Here is a 21,661-nt window from a genome sequence, read left to right as displayed (position 1 = left end):
AAAGAATTTGAGCATTAGGGCATTCCGGTAACTCATCGTGGAAAATGATTAATCTACTTACTTTGGAGTCAAGGAATATCCATTGTAGGTATTGGTCATACATCTTATCCAAGTAGGCCTGGCTAATTTCAACATCATGCTGAAAGAAAAGGGCAAAGACATGTATATGAATTTAGAGTTAATCATACAACAGTGTGGCTAGCATCTTTATCCACTAGCAAAGTATGGTAAAGGAATAGGGTTGGGGAGGCTGTGAAGTAGGGATGAGGTAGATTTGCATTGGGAAGGATAAGGCTAATATATAAATAGTTGTATTGGCCAGATATAGCGACAATCAAAAATCTTGGTGAAGCAGATAAGAAGTATTTACTATAGGCTTAGTCCATGAACCAATAGGCTAAAATCTACAGTTAAGATATCAATCAGTATTATAAATAAAACTTGAAAACAGCAGCAGATCCAGGAATTCAAAATAGAGGGAATCCAAGAAAGGACTTTCACAGATAGGGGGGTCAATACCAAGAAAATTTATGATTATAGTACCTCTAGATGGCTGGAAATGAAACTCTCAGACTTAAATTTGCATATAATTTGCTTTTTTTCTCCAATTTAAAAATTTAAAATAATCTAAGGTTAAGGGGTGCAGGCCAGATGCCTCCCACCACATCCACCCACCCCCTCCTTTGAAACTACCACTGGAAAGTGCTTTTTTCATACATTAGGCTAGCAAGAAGGATACAATTTAAAATCAGGGCAGTTTAAAAGTGCAAATATCTAATCCAAGAAATGTTAATTACACTTGGGAGAAAAAGGAAAACAGTAAAATAATTATGAAAAGAAGAGTTGACACATTGAACAAGAATAGTGTAGTTAATACACAGCAATGGAGAGCATTATACTGGGGAACAAGCAGCAGATCAAATTTGACTCGCCGATCAAAATTTTATCTTCCAGTCATCGTTATTCACTACTTTCAGCTAACTAGATTACTTAGAACCACTCTCTCTCTGCATGATAGTGTGAACCCTCTTTCTGATCCCAAATTTCCCGGACAGTCTACAGGGAAATTAGAGATAGAATTACAACACTGAACAGACTCAAGTTAAGGTATCATTTGGTCAAGAAATCTCACACTGGCCTCTTGAGATAGAGAAGGAAATGAACACCCATTTTAGTATCTTGGGTTCTATTCCCAATGGCATAACTATTTATAAAATACTTTTAAATTTCAGGTTTGAAAAAAAGAAATTATAATACTATTTTAAGAAGTATTTTAATCATTATGCTCCAGAAGTATATATTACAATAATTGAATTAGTAATACAGGCCTCCCTTGAATTAAAGACCCCTTGAACTAAAAACCTTCCAATCAAAGACCACCTCCAATTAATGACCACTTTTCTGTGGTTCAAAATTAACAAATGTCTTTTATTTTTATTATTCTAATGAGAGACCAAAGCTGCTAAAGTCCATGAAAAAACCCCAGTCCCAAAAATGGTCTTTAATTGGAGGGAGGCCTGTATTATCCCAACTTGTAGATATGCATATATACGCTTTAGACTATTACACCTCTTTATAATACAATCAGTGAAACCTCTGATTCTACACCACTTCACTTTTTAAACCATATTAACCTTTAAGTTCAGGGTCCACTTAGGCTTTAACAAGCATTTTAACTACTAAGTTTCACAACACATTTTAGATCAAGGCAGTAAACTTTTTTGCCACAGGGTGACATTCTTGTCGTATAATTTCAGTTGACAAAGTCAATTTCCTGTTACATACTGGTCTTGACCTTTTGTTAAGTCCACTGACCTCTCTGCTGACAAAACCCAGTACTGTATCCACCTGATTTGACTTAAAATAGACTTACAAACTAACGCAAATATTAATAGAGTACTTATAATAATTAAGGTTTAGAAAAATCAGAAGTAAAATTAGTATCTATATCTATATGAAGATCTGTCTATAGTAAATATATATATAATAAATCTACTATAGATCTACATGAGCACTTCTTAGTAGATTGTTACCTTTTCCTTGGATGACCTCTGTGTTGCATTGTGGGATACACTTGTTATGGATGACTGGTTAATAATGGAGGCATCTATTAAAAAAAATGGAAGGTCTTTAAAAATGACAATATATAGCGTATAAGTCTGTAGAAGTAGTGTGTCCATTAATTTTGTTTCACCTACCTTTTGTGCATGTAGTGAAACTATTCAGGCAAAAGAAGTTAGCTACATCTCTTGTTGTCTATGTTATCTAAAATTATCCATTATCAGGATTTTCCTTACCTGCCTGTGCAATAATAGACTCTTCCAGCATCACAGGCATCTTCGCAAAAGAACCAGCTGGGGTAGAGGTCGCTCCACCAGCTGTTTGTGACCCTCGAGCCATTGGTGTGTAGCAGAACTGAGAATCACTAGTGTTACGATGATTCTTGGATGTTAGCTGATCTGAGTCACTGATGTGATGTCTTCTGGATGTCCTCTGGTGTGATTCCTTGACATCCTTAGAAATTGATGTCTGATGGGAGTCATTGAAGCTCTTCAGTTGCCTAGCAACATCATCAATTCTTACAGTCCTTTTTGTGGCTGACTGTGGGCCTGCTTTTGCTTTACTAGTTGATGACATTTTTCTGGACTATATATTAAAAAACAATTTCCAAGATATTTAAAATAGGAAAATAGAGATATAAGTATATGGGGCAAAGACAAGCCAAACCAGTCACTCGTCACAAATCGTGTTCCATAGATAATGGCCAAACATGCTGAAATATCAAAATTAATTTTTGAAATCTATTTTATTGCACTAAACTAACCTTTATCTATACATCATGCTATGTTGTTATTTTCCCCATTTTTAAATGTTAAAACAACAATTTTTAACAATCTGGTGATGGTTTCTGCCAGAGAAACGGACAAGATTGTAAACTTTGAAGGCTGATTTCTCAAATATTGTTCTTTAAATAGCTGTCCTGTAACTTCATAACAAAATGTCAGATTTAAATGATTCTTTTACCAATTGTATAGCTCTCATTTTACTGTCTAACCCTGTATTAATAACTAAAAATCAATTTTTTTTTTACGTTTACACTATAAGAGAGGTTTTGCACACGAACGAATAACTGTACGCTTACGTTTACTATCCGTAACGGTTCACAGCCTTTCTGTGATTTTTGCAATTGTACCGCAAAAAGCCTAGGCCTAGGGCCTTAGCTTAGGCCTACTACTAGTAGTAGTACTAATTTCTGTTCTCCTCTCTCATCGTGCTTCTCAAAGTTTTATTAGTATATGTAAGGTTTTGGAAATTTAAAATTGTAGCTGAAAAATTCTTCCTTTGTTGCCCAGAAGTGTTGGTTATTTTGTGATAGGCCCTATTGTTTATGACCCACGTTTAGCGGATAGTAGCCGGCGTATGATGTCAAAATGATGACGTATCTGTCACACTAACCATACGTGTTCGCGTGCAACACCTCCCTATTGTTTTGTGGGACCTCAGCAACTTACTATTTTTAATTTATGTAAATTCTCTACCTGATGTAATGTCCTGTAAAGTTATGTATGCAGATGACACCACTATACTTTGTAACTCATCTGACCCAGTCACTCTACAACAAGAACTAAATTCTTGTTTGACTAAAATAGCTGACTGGTTCAATGAAAATAAATTAATTATTAATATAAAGAAAACAAAATTAATGTTATTTCACTTAATTTGAATGGTGATATTATTGAAAGAGTTGATTCTTTTAAATACTTACTGTAGGTGTAACTTTTGATCCTGTACTAACTTGGAAAGACCACATAAATAAATTATCTTCAAATTTGTCTAAGCGTATTGGTGTCATCCGCCGTATAAAATACCTACTTCCACCCCATACTCTTAAAATGCTAGCCAAGTCCTTAGTATTACCTCTTTTTGATTATTGTTGTTGTGTCTGGTCCAATTGTAATGTTCAATATTCTAATTGTTTACAAGTTCAAATGAACAGATTATGTAGAATTGTTTTGTCTGTTGATATTTATACTTCCGTTGATGTTATGTTAAGTTCACTTGCATGGAAACGACTACTTGTAAGGTGGAATGAACAGATAGCCTTAATGACTTTTAAATGTTTAAAAGGGTATGCACCATTTATTTATCATCTAAATTTAATATCGAATCCCATTCAAAATGTACACGTAGTCAATCTCATAATAACCTTTTTGTACCACAATGGAATAACTGTCAAAGCAAGTGAACTTTTTTGTATCGTTCAACAATGAACTTCCACACGAAACAACAACAAATTTCATGAACATGTCTATTATATTTTTTAAAAACTCTTTTAATTCTTAATCACTTTTATTATGATATCTATTTATATATATGTATGTTTTTTAATTACTTTTCTTTTAACTCTTGTATTTTATGAAACTGTACCACTTTGAAAAACAGTACACAAGTACTGAAAGTGCATGCAGTAGAAAGACAGAATAAATAAATAAATAAATATCTAAGGGGTGGGGGCTAAGCATAAAAGTCAAAGGTCCACTTGTGATGATGTATCTGTATGAATTATTGAGTGATTGTTTTTACCACATCTGCCTTCTTTGTTGAGCCTTGGTGTTTTTTATGTGAGCTGATTTGAAACTGGCTTTCGTTTGCTTTACTCGTTGGCTGCTTATACCTTGATTGGACAACTCGTCCTGATATATGTAAAACAAGAATAGAAATTATAAATTCAGTTTCTTATTAGGTACTTTAAAAGACAAAAAAAGCACCACTGTGTTTTTTATTTTTTTTTAACTTAAAGCTTCAGTGCAGTGCTTATTTTTATGTTTTTCCAATTATTAAACAGCTTAAAATTGTATATAGAATGATTAATAATTAACAATAATGGCCTAATAAAATAAGTAAAAATCAATATATTTAATAGACCAAATTCATTTCTCAATCAAATTTTATCTCTTGCAAATCATTTGTAGTTAAGTAAGTTATATTTCTGTATGGTCAATTTAAAAAAAAATTATTTTCTAAGATGGAATGACCGGCTTAAGAGCCAAACTTTCTATTAACCGTAGTCATTCCAAGTGCCATCTTGGATTTTGATATTTATTTTGTTTTATTGGGGAAAAATAAAGAATAAATAAATAACAGAATGAGGCTCATTCAAGTGTCGGTTATTACAAATTATAGAAGTGGATAAAAACGTGGATATATCTCTAATCACCTTCCTAATTTCTTTTGAGCCTTCCTGATATAAGTCCTATTCTTTTTTTTTCTTTTTTTTATGTATTGCATGTTTTTGAATTTAATAAATGAATGAATGAATAAATGATAGAAAAAATAAGATAAGCTTGGATAAAATTCATAAATGTATAGATGGGATAAATAGCCAAAAAGAACAGAAGCAGGTGAAGGAATATACTGTACATCAACCTTGCAAGCCACATTGTCTAATATGGACAGGCATTAAGGTCCATAATTATTTAACTATTTAATCACTGAATTTACAATGCAATATAAAAAATAAATTATCACAATGATTTAAACAATTGTAAATTTGAAGGACTATGGATAGCTAAAGTTGTCTAATTTACCTATAGCGGCCCCCATTTCAGTTGGGATGATTTTTTTTATTTCATCGGTCTGAATGAACATAAAATATAGTACATACATTGCAACATTTATATAGCACTATTTCATGAAGATAATAATAATTACAAAAATAATATGGAATATAGTAATCATAAATTAATTATTTTTAAATATGGCAATATTCAAAACAAAACTAGTTATTCGAAAATCAATCAATTATTATTTAACTTTACCTTTTGGTTTCTTTTTCTTCTCTTTCATAAATTCAGCTTCACTTTAACCACAATAAATAAAAGCATGTTATTATATAGTAGAACAGTTAGCATATTTATTTTATTAGAAATACTATATATAATTTAATACTAAAATATAGGCATAAATAAATTAAATTTTCATATTTTGGATGTTTAATACAAACTAAGTAAATAGGTATATCAGTACTATTGTAGCAATAACCATGTACAGAACCTGAAACCAAAGGCATCTGGAGCTTCGCATGGTGGAAGGTTGGGGGGGGGGAGGCAGGTCAGACTTTAGAGACACTTGGAAAGATGGTGTAGTAAGCATAATAATGTTTACCTACACTACCCCAACACTTGTACATTTGACCAACCACAAATATTGTTTTCAAAAAGACAGGTCGTAGCTTGTATTTCAGCACATTACTGCAGCTAAAATACCGGGATTTGAACCGGGGACCTATGAATCTCCACGATTCACTCACAGTAGTCACTACCACTATTTAATAGTCAAATGTACCATATTACAACATATGAATTTAGGTGTGAAGGTCAATTAGTTTTTAATATTACCATTCAAAAATTCATTGAAGCTAAACAACTTGTTTACTGCAACAGGTGCGGTATTACCTTATTAAGAATTACTTATAAAATGTCGTGATAAGTCAATAATTTTGCCAAGTCACTCATCATTAGAGAGAATATTCGCTATGTCACCAATCATATGTAATAATCGTGAATGTTAGGGATCTGACGAGTTGGGATGACATTTTGGGAAGGGGGAGGGAAGTTGAACTTTTAGTGGTGGTAGTTAACAAATTTATTAAATAAATTTATTTCGTCCTTTTTTTATGACAATAAATAATAATTTAAGTATAACAATAAATAAATCATAAAAATATTTATTACCTTGGTTTTTCTGCAGGCGTTTTTGGTATAATCAGCTTGGATTTCTCTAATCGCGATATTTCCGCCTCAATTTCTTCCATTATTGATTCACTGTCAGTGATGGATGTCGCTATTAGCAGAGATGAAAAAAAAATATAATAATATTTTGTCTTCATTATCATTATTAACATTACTGCTGTTGTCTTTATTTTCATAATCATTGCTATTAGTAACAACAACAAATTAAATGGGGCTTGCCAGGCCAGAACAGCATCAGTGACCAACACAAGGAAATTGTCTTTTTGCTATATATTTATATTCTCCATATAATAAGCTTTAAAATTATTGATCATTTACTGGAATCGACTTCCTACTGCCAAAATTATGTTAAATATTACAGCTTCTCTGTACTAAAGTATACAATAAAGCCACATTCTTATGCTAATTACATTTTAGTGACAGTACGTTGATTTTGGGATGGCATGCCTCAAATAAACTGGCCAGTATTTTGCAGTGTATAGTATTGGTAGAGACAGCAGGTAAAGGAAAATACACAATATAGTGCTCTCTATAAACTATGTCTCATAAAAAGGCTTAGGGAATGCAGTTGTTCTTGGTCGTGAGCAAAAAATTCTGACACTTGGCAGCACTTGAACTCATGACCCTGGAATTGAAAGGCAAGCATCTAACCACCACGATACAGCACTACTCCATTACAGAAACTTTTAAAACCAACAAATATAAAAGAATTAATTCATAAAATTAACCTTTAACTTTTAACCTTTCAACTAACTATTTGTCCACACAGTCAGTGGCCTCACTCTACTACTGTGTAGGCAGTGACTCTTATCATCCCAAATCATTCAAAATATCATACTCATCCTATTCTTCAACGACTTGACTTTCTAATCAATCAATTCTCGGCATTTCTCAAAAGTATTTGTCATGAAATTTAACATTTTACTTTTTATAATTTCCTGCATTAATTATGCAATGTCACACATAACTCATTTTAAGAGACTATAAGTCCTCATACCTCCTAATAAAAATAAAAGAATATGGCAATAAAAAATTAAAATTACTTTAATCATGGTTACAAATATTTTCTAGTCATCACAGTTTAGTGAATGTATGAATGATTTTCGATGAAAAGATTACAAACTTGGCAAAAATAATGCAGTAGTAAAAAAAAATGTGAAAATTATGATTTTTTTTTTAGCTTCTATCAATAAAAATGTGTTACGAAGATCGCGTGAGTCAGATTTTTGAGGTCGTATGCAAATTTACTGAGATTCTCATGCGTATGAGAGGAAGATATTACGAATGAGTGATTGACAAATGGATATGACGAAGGAAATGAAACAATCTCGACTTAATAAAGGATCATTTAAAACTATCTTCACAAGATTTTCCTCACTCTGGCCTTGTGGTCATCTTCTTTTAAATCGCTTTGCCGAAATATAACGTAAAACATCCGGATAAAGCATCTGTTTCATGTACAAGTTTGTCTGTCTTAATGTGGACTAATCTAAACTTGGAATTTGTTCATTCTTACTAAGAAACAAAAAAAAATTATAGATCAAAGATAAAAATTCCAAGGGTAATGTGATTTTATTTTATATGTCTACGCTTGATTTTAGGATAGTGTAGACGGAAACAATACACCCCCACATGTACATTTTCAGCGTTTATAACCAGGTTCATAAGAGTAAGTCATTACAATGTTTTGGCTGGATTATGTTTTTTTCATTAAATTTAGTACCAAAAACTTGACAGCAAGCCAGAATTTACCATTTTGTCATACATTATAAACAAACTTGAAATATGAAAATGTAAATATAATCAATTGACAACTTTAAAATTCTAGGCAGTCATACTTGCCCTGGGCAAGTCATTCTTGCCCTCAGCACTTGTCAAGGGCTCTCAGCAATTGATACTACTGTACTAAAAGTGTAGCCTGTCTAAATAGGATGAAAAAAGCAGTTGCAAAAATGAGAAAAAAAAATACTCTGTTGATTTGTGAGGAAATTTGGTAAACCTTTGAGATGAGTCAGATATTAGGGTGTCTCTGGCTAATTATGGCAAAACCTTTAAATATTAAATAAAAAAATAAGCCATTTTTCGATATAAGAAGAAAGAAATTTAGTCTGGATGGCAAAGGTTGTCAAAATAAATTCATTTCCTGGTCAAATTAAACCACAAGCTGATTTCTGTACGGAAAAAAAATGTATTAATGTCGGGAGGGCAAAAGTGTTAGTCATAATATGAAGTTTGCTATTCTCGAATCTGTTTGTTCTATTTTCGCCACGTCCAATCAGAAGCCATGATTCATGACATGAATTACAAGGTCCCTTCCTATACAGTGGGGTTATCCTGACATGACACGAAGCTGGCTTTCCCGCGAGAGGATGCTGTTTTCATTTGTTCGTTTCTTCACTGCCGTTTAAACCGTTTTGCATGACACACTCGCAAGCTGCTGGTCCAGCTTCAAGAATTCTTTATTAACTTCTAACCTATCCGCAAGGAATACATCCCGGTGTTATTTTGCGATTGTTTTTTACTTTGAAATTTGTTAACAATGGCTATGTTCAGGCGAGAAGTTTCTGCTCGAGATTTAAATTACACGTCAACAACTGCGCAATAACGCGACAAATAAAAGATTGAGGTGAGTTCTATTTATAACACAGCCCTTTAGTCATTGTAAACATGGTGTATGTATCCGCACTTCCAACATGCTATAAATAGGCCATCTCTTCCTTTAATAAAATCCATATTTCAAATGTTATCTGCTTAACATCTAGTCATTCTTTATAATCAAAAAACACATCAACTATAGAAAGAAAGAATGGTAGCAGATGGGGAATAGTGGGTAATGGGTGAGTAAATGGCGGTCTTATCTGTGTCCACCACCACCAGAATGACCCCACTGGAAATAAGTCTTCATCAGACTTTCATGGGTTATCCTTGGTGTTTACACCGAATAAATCCATCCATCCATGATTAGGAAAATTGATTCTCATAAATTCATTCACTGGATCGTTCAATATAGTATATAATGGTTCAGTAAAGAACACTCTGAAACGAGTAGTTTGAAACATGCTTTACTATGATTATGTTGCAACTAAAGCCACAGTCGCCACAGTAGATGTAAAACAGGGAAGATTTTACCGAGACCGTAGGGAACATTTTAATGGGTATATCTTACAGAGGTTCGCACTTGGATTAAATGACGCGGTTAGTTTTACCATAAGGTATGGTAAAACCGAGAAGTTAAGGCCCAACAGAGCGGTAAAAGTCATAAACTTCAGTGACTCAGGAAGTTTAACCGACTCGCACTGTTCGCACTCGACTTTTCGTCTCAGTAAAACTAGCTCGGTTAGTTTTCCTGGGGAAATGGGATTCAGCTAAAATAATGTATGGCTCAGGTAAGCTACCTGAGAGGTAAGTTACCTGAGTTGTTCACACTGGACTTTGGTTGGCTAATCAGCAAGTTGGGTTAGTTTTGCCGAAATATGTCCCGTGTGATTGCGGCTATTAAATAAAAGCAACTATGGAAATAACCCAGGGACTGAATGACCATCACCATGATTCAATGACACCTAGTGGCCTTGAGCTTGAAAACTGACCAATAACCACAATCAGCAAGGAGAGTAACATGGATTATAATTGGGACAAATAATTAAGTCACAGCAAGTGGCACTCAATATAGGGGTATGCAGGGCTACTTTGGGTAGTTTCTGCTGTAAGGCATGTTGATGATGTTGAATAATGTTTGTTAGAATTCCAGTAAACTACTCAATTGCTTAACAATTTAACCTGGGGTTCACCTATACACACTACCATCTGTAGTATTTATTGTGTTATAATAATGATTACTGACTTAATCCACTTTTTTTATATTCTCCGCTAAAAAATTCATTAAATCCTCAAATGTGTGTACAATAATAATGCTGCATTGTAAAATATGTAAGCTAAAAATAGGAAATTAAAAAATGCATAATTCAATCACAACAAATAACACCATTCGTAATCCCTTCAACACAGATATATGGCATTACCATTCACATCCAAAATAATTTCTTGAAACATTCTGTGTAACTTTAATTTGGGTTAAGCCACATATAAATATGTAGTAACTGTTAATTTGTGATAAGTGTTTGGTTCTCCCAACTGAGAATAAACCGACTGAATGTGTACTCCCCCACCCCCTGTGCAACTATGAATGTTTCTGAATCCCCGAAGGTTGCCAATTTCAAGGAAAGCACTAGTCTATACTTTAAATGTACCCCCAAGAGGCCATGAGCTACGATGGTGAAAACCAAGCTTAGCAGCAACCCATCCCTAAGGGCCTTACTTTCGAAGGTGAAAGTTGATCTATGTATAATAACTCCTGAGGCAAGGCATTTCAAAGTTAAACTGCAGTGCGACCAAGCTCGCCTTAGGCTGGGGATGTACCATGACTGCTCTGTGAAATTCAGAATCTGTTCATTTGGGACTGGTAAGATAAATGCGACTGAGATTAGAAATGCTAAAAAACATATAAGATTCAAATTAATTACTTCATAAGGTTTTGCAATGTCATTCTCAATAGCAAGGTGAGAAAATTATTGGGGTTAAGAATGTCACTGCGTGGGAACCTGAGATAAAACTTGTGGTTACATAAAAAAATTTACTAGACACTTAGTTCAAATTTGCAGCAAAACCCTAGATTTCTTAGTCATTACAAATCATGATAGTATAAACTGCTATGATAATGCAGGTTGGATGTAAAGTAATGTTATTAATACATACTTTCTGTAATCCCTAGGCTCTTTAGGGACTGAAGTATCATGCGAAAATTAAGTCTACATACTGTTCCCTGTGAGAGTACATTATTATTTCTCAAATCTCAGTATAAACAAATAGGTAACTCCTTTACATAGCAATCTACCGTATATACGTATTTGCATATAAAGCGTCATTTACATTAAACACGATAAGGACACGGCGACGAGATATCATTGCGTTGTTTATATTCTTCAACAGTAAACGCACTTTTATCGTGTCGGTTGTCATGTCTTTATTGTGTCTAGTGTAAATGGCGCTTTAGACGAAGCTTAAAATATCAAATTACAATCGAGAATCTGGGTGTCGTCTTTTACGCACAACATACAAATTTTGATTTTTAAAATCATGTTCATCTTATCAGTAGATCATCTGTAACAAGCAATTTTACTACTGCAATGAAGACCTTCTAACTGTTATTATGAATGAATGCAATTTTAAATGCGGATAAAAAGATATTGATGAACATAGAGTACAAGCCCATAAAATGGTATTATTTTGAAGGTTAGCACTACGTTTCCAAAGCTCCGATATTAGCAAGCAAACGGTGAAACGGGTGGGTGGGTGGCCTAACATACCAAAATCGTCCAAAAATCTTGTCAAACTTGGAGGTTGTCTTAAAGATGAGTATATACGGAAATTGATTGAGTAATTTATTGATTGATTGTTTCAAATTTTCATAAACAGTCATAAACTTTTTACGAAAATAAAATATTGCCTATTTTATGCTCAATTACAAAATTACTGTACACTAATATATACCATAAAACACATATCCAAAATGGTGCTGGTCATTTTTTTCAAATTTTGTAAAAGGTGGCTACATCCTAAAATTCGGTGAGTTGTTTTTACAGAACTTATTGTAGCCTCCTTTAATGCAATTTACTTGTTTCAAATATCTTTCATTATAACTTATCTGGAAAATAAAGTAAATGATTTGATTTTATGTTCAAATTTCAATTTCATAATTTCAATATTAAAAAAATGTTCTATATGTAGCAGCATGTTAAAAAAAATATTTATTACTTAAATTTAAAAAATGTAATTTTTTTTTCTTTTTTTTTTTATACACAATGTTTTAAATGTAGGTTTAATTTTTTAAATGCTTTTAAAATTGTTATGACATTTTATCTTGTTCTATTGAATATGATTCTTTTATTTGCAATATGGTTTTATTGTGTGTTCAACCTTTTGTATTTTCTGTGTGTTGACTTTTATTATTAACTTTTTTCTATTTTACATAGTGTATCAAACAACAAATTTCCAATTGTATGCTTTATATAATTTGGACAATAAAAATTTTTGAAATTTGATTTTTTTTTTAAAACACAAACACAAATTAGAAAAATTTCTACACTGAGTATACAGCAGATAACATAGTACCAAGCACTGAGGTAGTCCCAATTAATGTGAGGGTTTAAATGTTATCAATTTATCAATTGATCAATTTCCTCTTTTAAACTGATCAGAAATGCAATTAGCAGCTTCCCTTAAAACAAAAATAAAATTTTATATTTATTAAAAACAACACCAAATTGAATGAGTTGAGTATAGCCTCGAATTTGAGAAAAAAAAAAACCGACAAATAAGATTACGTCTAAATCAGCTACTACAAACTTCATTAGGAGTGTTTTTTCATAGAGCAATGTAGGGTTCCGGTTACAATTGTTTTTATTATATTTAGTTTGAGAATGCAAGACAGAGGAAAACTCTACAGCTAGGCTCAGCAACGCAACAATTAGGATAGAGGGCGGTAACAGAATAATTCTTGATAGAAGATTTCAAGGTCTAGAGTTTATAGGGAAGCAAAAGAGAATATTCAAAAATGAACAACCTTTTCATTCCTAGGCCTCTATTATTATTATTATTATTTATTATTGAGTATTCGGGGTCACAAATAAATGAGCCTCCTTCATTTAGCATTTACAAAATTAGCCTTCAAATACTTTAAAATACAGCATACTGTTTACAGGATATACAAATTATTCAATCGTCTCTCATTTCACAATGATCACAATATCATGACCACAAAATGCCAGTGATGACTCAACTGCTATAGTACAAACAGAGGTTAGAGGTCATCAGACAGCACATGTCCCTATTGGGCGGTGCTAGTAAAGTTCAATGCAGGATGTTCAGAAAGGAAGAGGTTAATGGAGGAGGATACAGGAAAAACCAATCAAATTCTCTGAGTGTAGTTTATCAATAAGAAATTTTACTGTTGCTAATATATTTACTTCACTGACATCCTCAAATATTTCATTTTCTTGGACAGCTACTGTAAATTAACTTAAGTACAAAATATAATCAGATAAAAAAAAAACCATACCAAAATTGGGCAATTAAGTATTTGAAAAAAATTGAGTGAAAAGGTTTTTAATTTTCTAGCAAACATGGTTTTGTTTTTTTTAAATCATGTGATCACACGTAATATATCTGATAATTTAAATTAGTTTCTGTTAAATGAAAGTAGGTTACTCATGATCAGTCGCTAAGCTCACGTGTGGGCATGCTCTCATTTTATTGTGGCAGTGCATTGCATGGGAGCCATTAGTGGGATAAAGAAGGGTGAGTTGTTTAAGTAATTTCTTGTTGCATTCAGAGTGTATCTATCTCCAGGTTGCAATTTCAATCCTGAAAGGATTTATATACAGTAGCCTTTTTCTATAGCGGCAGTTTGGCGCAGCGGTTGAGGTTCGAACTTTCAATCGTAAGGTCGGGGTTTCGAGTCTCCGCTGTGCAGATTCGCTTGTGTCCTTGGGCAAGGCACTTTAGCTACATTGCTTCAGTCCATCTAGCTGTATCAATGGGTACCAGCAATCTGCTGGGGACTAACCTGCGATGGATTAGTGTCCCGTCCAGGGGGAGTACAACTCTCATCCGCTTCACACTACAGAAACTGGGGATAAGCTCCAGCCCTATGAGCCACAGTGGCTCGGAAAGGATTTAGTAGGTAGTTAGTAACTTATAATCGGTTTGAGTTTTTAAATTTTTATTTAAATACCTCTCTCATTAACTTCTTAAAATGTTTGTATATAATTATCCTGCTACAATAAGGCAAGACATTTTTTATATCTTGTTTCGTCATCTTTTTTCAGATCGTCAGAGGAGGGTGGAAACAAAAAAATTGTTTCTTATTTAGCAAATGGTATTGCCAAAAACATTCAGACGTAGGAAAAAATAAAATCAAATTTTTTTGGTAAACGTAAACAGTGTAGTATTGGGATGGTTAAATGCTTTAAATGTATATAATTAGAATTATATATACATATAATATTTTTGGAGATTTCAAGGCAGCGACAGGCGTAATAAAAAGATAAAATTATATTTTTTCTGAAATTTCCATTTTTTGGCAAAAAATTAAATTATATTTTTATTCAAAATTATCATTATTGGCGGGCAGTGGGTTCTCTAAATAAAGTATAGAAAAGGTCTTGATTACAGTAGAACCCCTCCTTTGCGACACACCTATTCAGGGACACCCCTTAAGGGAACACTTTCCATGAAATGAGGGGCAAAATATTTTTAACACTACAGCCAATCCCTATTAAAGGGACAATCAAATTTATATTTTGACACCTTTAGAGCAATAAACCTAACATCAAACCATAATTTTTTAAATCCTTAGAATAGGCATTGGATGCCCAGTGCCTGTGTTACTTCATATAAATAAAATCTTGTCAATTTTCACCATAACCATGGAGATTTCTTGTTTTGTGCATTTTGATATAGGATTTCTAATCTACCCAGATAGCCTGCACCCTGATTTCTAAAGTCAGTAACATCCATTAATAGTATTCTATCTTGTGCAATAGAAAGCCTAATATTTAAGAAAAGAATATTTGGTCATGAACAATCCACTCGAATAAAGAAACAATATTGGGAACATACACAAATTTTGTAGTTTTAATTACATATCTGTTAATTTCATATTTTAAATGAATTATTTTTTGCATTGCAAATTATTGTTATAAATTAGTTATAATTAAACTGTAACTCATTCTTGGGTCAATTAAAATAAAATTATAAAGAATCTGTCATCATTACACGAAAACATGCAAAAAACCCCTATTAAGGGGACAATTTCATTTTATTGGTTAGTGTCCACTGAATAGGGTACCCCTATTCTGGGGACACTCCTAATAAGGGGACACTTTTTTCGGTTTCCAAGGTGTCCCCTAAATAGGGGTTCTACTGTATTTAGGAAGTTACTTATCTCTTCATAATCATTTCCTTATGTAGGGTAGTATTTCTAACTATTGCATAATTTGAATTGTATCTTCCTTGTTTACCCACTACCTTCTACTGTATACTATAGCTACATTTTGCACTATATGTAATTTGCTCCCATTATTGGGCCACCCCAAAAATAGAATTATTTAGATTATTGTGAACTATTAATGTACTATTTAATCCTTCGAAAATGCAAAGTTCAAACTCTGAAAAACATACGAACAAGGAAATGTGGCAAAGACAAGCCAAACCAGTCACTTGTTGCAAATCGTGTTACAGAGAAAATGGCCAAAACATGCTGGAATGTCAAATTTTAAAAAATCTATTTTATTGCTCTAAACTAACCTTTATATATCTATACATTATCCTATGCTGTTATTTTCCCCATTTTCAGTGTTAAAACAACACTTTTTAAGGATTTAAAGATAGTTTCTGCATGAGAAATGCCTGAAATCATAAACTTTGAAGGCTGATTTCTCATATATTGTTCTTTAAACAGCTGTGTGATTAAACGCTAGTAACTTCATAAGGAAATGTCTGATTTGAATGATTTTTTTACCATTTTATAGCTATTATTTTACTCTCTAACACTGTATTAATAACTCAAAATCGATTTTTGCGACGAGTGACTGGTTTGGCTTGTCTTTGCCACAAATGGTATTTTAGTGATCATATCACAAAAGAGGAAGTTAAAAGGAAGTAATAAATTTATGAATGACAGTGATCAACTCACAGGAAAAGGAAATCTATTGTAATAAAAAGTTAAGAATAAAGGTCTAAAAAAGAGGTTTAATTATATAACCTACATTTTCTATTTCTCATATTTAAAATTACTACTTTTAGGATACATTAGCTTTAGATTTTCTAAAAAAATTTTAAAAAATTCTGATTTTCTCGATCTATTTTAAATTTTTAATAACTGAAATTATGAACAATAAGAATTGAATAGCGCAAGTCTAACTGATGTGAATGAATCTTCACATGATTTGGTTAATGTTGAGATATTCATTAATGGCACACAACAATTTTTGACATGAGGATATCCCCACAGTTGAAATTGGCTGTCTACCAAAACCATAACTTTTATATCTGTCTATTCAGGTTGAAGTAGATGAACATGTGTTACATACGCCTTACAGAACCTTTCTTTAAATTTCTTTAACCAAGTGTTGGTTTTGAAAGTGTTGAGTACTATGTCATGTGCTTACTTGATCAGATACTGTAGTTCAAGTGATTAGAGAATCACAATAATTAGTTCATGTGATTAAAAGAGCCAATCACAATGAATAATCAATTAAATACTGGTCCAGTAGTAAAATCATGTTGGGGTTTTTTTTCTCTTATGACAAGTAGATGCTTAATAGCAATTGTATATCGAGGGCAAATGTAAGTTGTAAATATCAAGAGTATTTTCATTTTTTTTCAATTGTTTGAAATGCAAAGTATCTGGGATCTACCTTTTTCCCTGATGACCATTGGCTGCTTGTGCCGTCCAGAAAATGCTTCTTGACCTGCAAGCTTACCAGCGCCAGCTTGGGTGACATCAAGGTCACCGAGCAGGCTCATTGAAGGCACCGAGTCAACTGCAATCCTTGCTGTATTTGCAACAGAACCACTGTTCCTGCAAACAAAAATTATTTGAGTCCTAAAGATTATTTTAAGGTACTGTAAAGCCTTTTATTTTTGCAGCCCTATATTTTTGCAGCCCTATATTTTTGCGATCTTACAATCTGAAATATTTCGCAACCTTTTATTTTCACAATTTTACAATTTCCAGTCATTCCATTCAGAAACCTACCATTATGTTTTTTAGCCTACAGTATATTATAGCTAGAGCTCTTGATTTTGGTTTTTGAAGTTTTTAGCAATTTCCTACCCTCCCGACTTTTGGACTAGCTTAGGCAGGCCTACTTCAGCTACTCCAGTTTGCCTCTGTGGAGGCTTGACCAAGGTTTTTCAAAGCGACATGTAAGAAATCTTGCAGGCCTAATATTGATATGTTATATAAAAATTGTAATAGTTAATTATCAACTAATGGGAAACAATTTGACTCCTTAAGCTTTATAATGCGGCTTAGTTATCCCATACTTCCATACCGGATTCGCATGGGAAATTCCTGTTCGATGAGGAAACATTCTATAATAATAGGATACAAACCTGAGATCACTGTCTATAACCGTTGGGGCATGACAAACTACTTTTACCGGTGACCGAATAATATCAGTTTTAATGTCAACCTCAGCCATGCTCGGATCTCTTCTACTTCCACTAGCATCCACTAACTGCACTGGAGAAAACACAGCTTCCGAACCCTGGTATCTCGTCTGGAATAATTATCAAATTGTTCATGGATAGAATCGCAAATATTAACTTGTTGCAATGATAGTGAATTTCCGCAAAAACGAAAATGGAAAATGTGAAAAATTTTAAGATTAGAAGTATTTATAATGCATACAATAACAAATACAGTAAAAGGCTATTGGAATTATTTTTAATAATAAAAATAATAAAATTAAAGCAGACATCTTAAATTCAAATCTTTCTTTATGATTCTATATATGTATATATATATGTGTATATATATATATGTGCATATATATATGTGCTCTATGAATTCTCCAGGCCCAACATTTTTGGTTAAAAATATTCTTTGACTTCTCCATGACTGAGAAACCTGATTTTAGCGTGGACAACACATAATAATTTCCGTACACGAGTGTTGCATGCTCTTGTCTGTCTTCAACGCAATTTAACAGGTGACCTAAGAGCACTTTCCACTTCCTGTCTTAACTGTTTTAATCAGGGTTTTAAATTGGGGACACTTGAGAAAGTTGAAAGTTCAGAAAGAAACATCGTTACAGTACTATTAAAAGCATACTAAATCATTTATATTATTTTTATAGAATAATAATCCACAATTAAACAGATCTCAAGAGACAACGTCGGAGAATTAAATTATGACTAAATCATTAACTGCATGATATACCGAAAAACATTTCCGATTATATGTCGGATTAAATCAGTCAGATTGAATTGATTTAAATTTTCACGACATTTTGCAAACATTATATGATGACAAATACAAAAACTAAAAAAAATGAAATATAAAACACTAAATTTATCATCTACAAATATTATATATTTTAAGTTCACATTTTATTTGTAATTTTTTCCAGTTTAATAACTGTCTAATTATTATTTTTTTTATTACTATTTGTTTCTCTCACATTTGGATTGGATTTATTCAGTGTAAACACCAAGGATAGCCCACGAAAGTCTAGAAGAAGACTTATTTCCAGTGGGGCCCTTCTTGTGGTGATTGAGCAGTACACCGGGAGACAATCCCCTACTCTTTTCAGAAGAGTGTACTGCATTCTTTAACATGCACATAGGCCATAATGCACACGGGACCAACGGCCTAAACGTCTCATCCGAAGGATGGTGCGCTATTGTAACTTGCATTTAAGCCCTCTAGCTGAAACACAAGGAGAGGCAGCGATGGGAATAGAACCTGGGACCTAGAGATCTCCACGGTTCAGAGCACACACAGTGGTTACCACCAGATTAGCCGACTGAGCTAAGCTGCTCTCAAAGCAGAGAGAGTGTACAAAGGAAAAAGGGGAAAAAAAGGGACTCGCATCCATGTAGCCAAAGGCTCCTATGCAAAACAGAGACAAAAGACAGCACAACTTTTTTTGGAAAATTAAACTTGGAGTAGAAATCTGGATTTTATCATTGAATTGGAAGGTACTAGTCCACCATCCTTTAACACAAAATTGGGTCACAGTCGAGGGAAATGATTTATACATGCGATCCAGAAAATGAGAGCAGCTTAGCTCAGTCGGCTAATCTGGTGGTAGCCGCTGTGTGTGCGCTGAACCGAGGAGATCTCTAGGTCCCCAGTTCTATTACCATCGCTGCCTCTCCTTGTGTTTCAGCTGGAGGGCTGAAATACTAGTTAATACAATAGCGTACCTTCTTTCGGATGAGACGTTTAAGCCGTTGGTCCTGTGTGCATTTATGGCCCATGAGCACGTTAAAGAATGCAGTACACTCTTCGGAAAAGAGATGGGGTACTGCTCAATCACCACCAGAAGGACCCCACTGGAAATAAGTCTTCTTCTAGACTTTCGTGGGCTAACCTTGGTGTTTACACAGAATAAATCCAAATCCAAACAATAGCAAGCATGCTAGCCTAGGGTGTCCTTATAGCTAATAAACTACAATAATTCATTATTATGCAAACTGACCTGGAAAGTGATTTCAGGGTCGGAATCAGACAAGTCCAATGTATGAGTAGGCCTAGGTTTCGAAGGGGAGGAAGGCGTCATGTTCTGGCTGGATGAAGTGAAGTACCTGCCACTAGGAAACCTTGTAAAAAATTATTCAGTAGAAAGCTACAAGTTAATATCTGAAAAATCTTTTTCTAGTACATACTCTACTATATTTTTTAAATAGTTCACATACTATAACAATAATGTAGGATTATATGTGTTTTTCCAATTTCAGTTGCTACATGTTAATTTATGCATAATTATACTCATTTCCCAGTAATCAAAAATTGTAAACAAATCACACCAATTAAACCTGAGGACTTCCATACTTTTTGTTCGTTAGTCAGGGAAACCTTCAGTGAGGATCCATTTGCAAGGTGCTAATAGTGATTTTATGTATTAAAACACTTGCAAGTTTTAACAATCAAATAATAAAAAAAAAGTGAAGACTGTATGATAAGGAATTAGCCAATTACTTTCTAGGATTACTAGCCACATCGTTAGATGTTCTGGACAAGTTGGATAGACTGCTTAATATCTGCCTTGGAGGGGTACCAATAGTCATAATTGGTACAGCGCCCTCATGAGGCAAGATGACAGAAGCATCACCTGTAGAAACAATAACAAAACATTAATAAATACAAAATGTAGTATTTAATGCATCTAATTAAATGAACGTTACTAATAAACGACATGTTTCGACATATCAGACAATGTTGCTATGCTTCTTCTGGTTAATATACTACCGGTTAGGCAATAGTAAGGTGAAGTCATGTATATTAAAGCTGAATATTGTGATACATTACATTATGGAAGAGTAATATTGCAATGAGTTGTTTAAGTGAAGGATTTCCCCAAGAAATGTAGATGGCTTCTTTAATCTTCAGTTGGTAATTATTGTATTGTATGCAAAAATCAAGAATAGTGAAACAATTTGAATTACATGTAGTACGGCAGCTTAGGGCCACATTTGGACTTAATGTGGACGTTCCGGACAAAAGCACCAATTTTTTTTTACATGCTCCTTATGGTCATAGCATTCAATTTTTGGTAGGAACCACCTCATCCGAGGTCATTATGACGGCCATCTTGGATTTGGGTGCCCCCGACGAGGTGTCAGATTTCCCTGATGAAAGCAAAGTGGGTGTGGTTGAGCTTCGATTAATAGGTTTCGAAAGTGGTCCTGGGGGCGAGGCTCCCGAAAATTTCAACAATTTAGGGGTTGCAAAGGCTTATTTAATCGATTTTAGAGTCTACTAATATGTAAAAAATACATATAATATTTTTTTTCTCCCCGACGAATTGTGCTTTTTCTCCCCAACGGGGGAGGGGGGAGTGGCAGCTCTCCCCGACGGGGGACCCTGGACCCCCGCTTGCACCACCCCTCGTCATAGTAGGGATTTTTTTTTTATGAAAAAAGTGAAAATCGATCAGTTTAATTGATTAATAAGTACATCTAGCAGTTATTATGTAGGTCTACCGGTATCTAATAAAAATTGCTGATTTTCCTTGGCGTGTGCCATACCACCCTGACTGGAGCCGTTGTAGGGCCTGAGTTGAACCCCTGTAGAAACGTACAGTAGCTTATTCTAATATTGACCCCCCACCCGAAGTTGA

General features: G+C 33.7%; 2 protein-coding genes across 2 annotated transcripts in view; one reads left to right on the top strand and one right to left on the bottom strand.

Moving 5' to 3' along the window:
• LOC117105747 (fanconi-associated nuclease 1-like) overlaps positions 1-21,661 on the bottom strand; it is a 34,392-nt gene that overhangs the window by 6,811 nt on the left and 5,920 nt on the right. Inside the window, exons 3-12 of the mRNA XM_033247011.1 lie at positions 20,521-20,653; positions 20,021-20,141; positions 17,928-18,094; positions 17,228-17,391; positions 6,735-6,843; positions 5,820-5,860; positions 4,585-4,694; positions 2,298-2,646; positions 2,034-2,107; positions 62-139 (exon numbers count right to left, since the gene is read on the bottom strand). Of these exons, the coding sequence (XP_033102902.1) occupies positions 62-139; positions 2,034-2,107; positions 2,298-2,646; positions 4,585-4,694; positions 5,820-5,860; positions 6,735-6,843; positions 17,228-17,391; positions 17,928-18,094; positions 20,021-20,141; positions 20,521-20,653 (1,346 nt within the window). The remainder of the gene's footprint in view (positions 1-61; positions 140-2,033; positions 2,108-2,297; positions 2,647-4,584; positions 4,695-5,819; positions 5,861-6,734; positions 6,844-17,227; positions 17,392-17,927; positions 18,095-20,020; positions 20,142-20,520; positions 20,654-21,661) is intronic.
• The window catches only part of LOC117105749 (SH3 domain-binding protein 2-like), a 48,181-nt gene continuing 35,646 nt past the window's right edge, over positions 9,127-21,661 (top strand). Inside the window, exon 1 of the mRNA XM_033247013.1 lies at positions 9,127-9,378. The gene's annotated coding sequence lies outside the window, so the exon portion shown is untranslated. The remainder of the gene's footprint in view (positions 9,379-21,661) is intronic.

Source organism: Anneissia japonica, unplaced genomic scaffold (assembly GCF_011630105.1).
Source record: "Anneissia japonica isolate Jap-2015-1 unplaced genomic scaffold, ASM1163010v1 scaffold287754_len4335492_cov202, whole genome shotgun sequence".
Taxonomy (NCBI): domain Eukaryota; kingdom Metazoa; phylum Echinodermata; class Crinoidea; order Comatulida; family Comatulidae; genus Anneissia; species Anneissia japonica.
The sequence above is the reverse complement of the archived record's forward strand: the minus strand, read 5'-3'. Positions and strand labels throughout refer to the sequence as shown.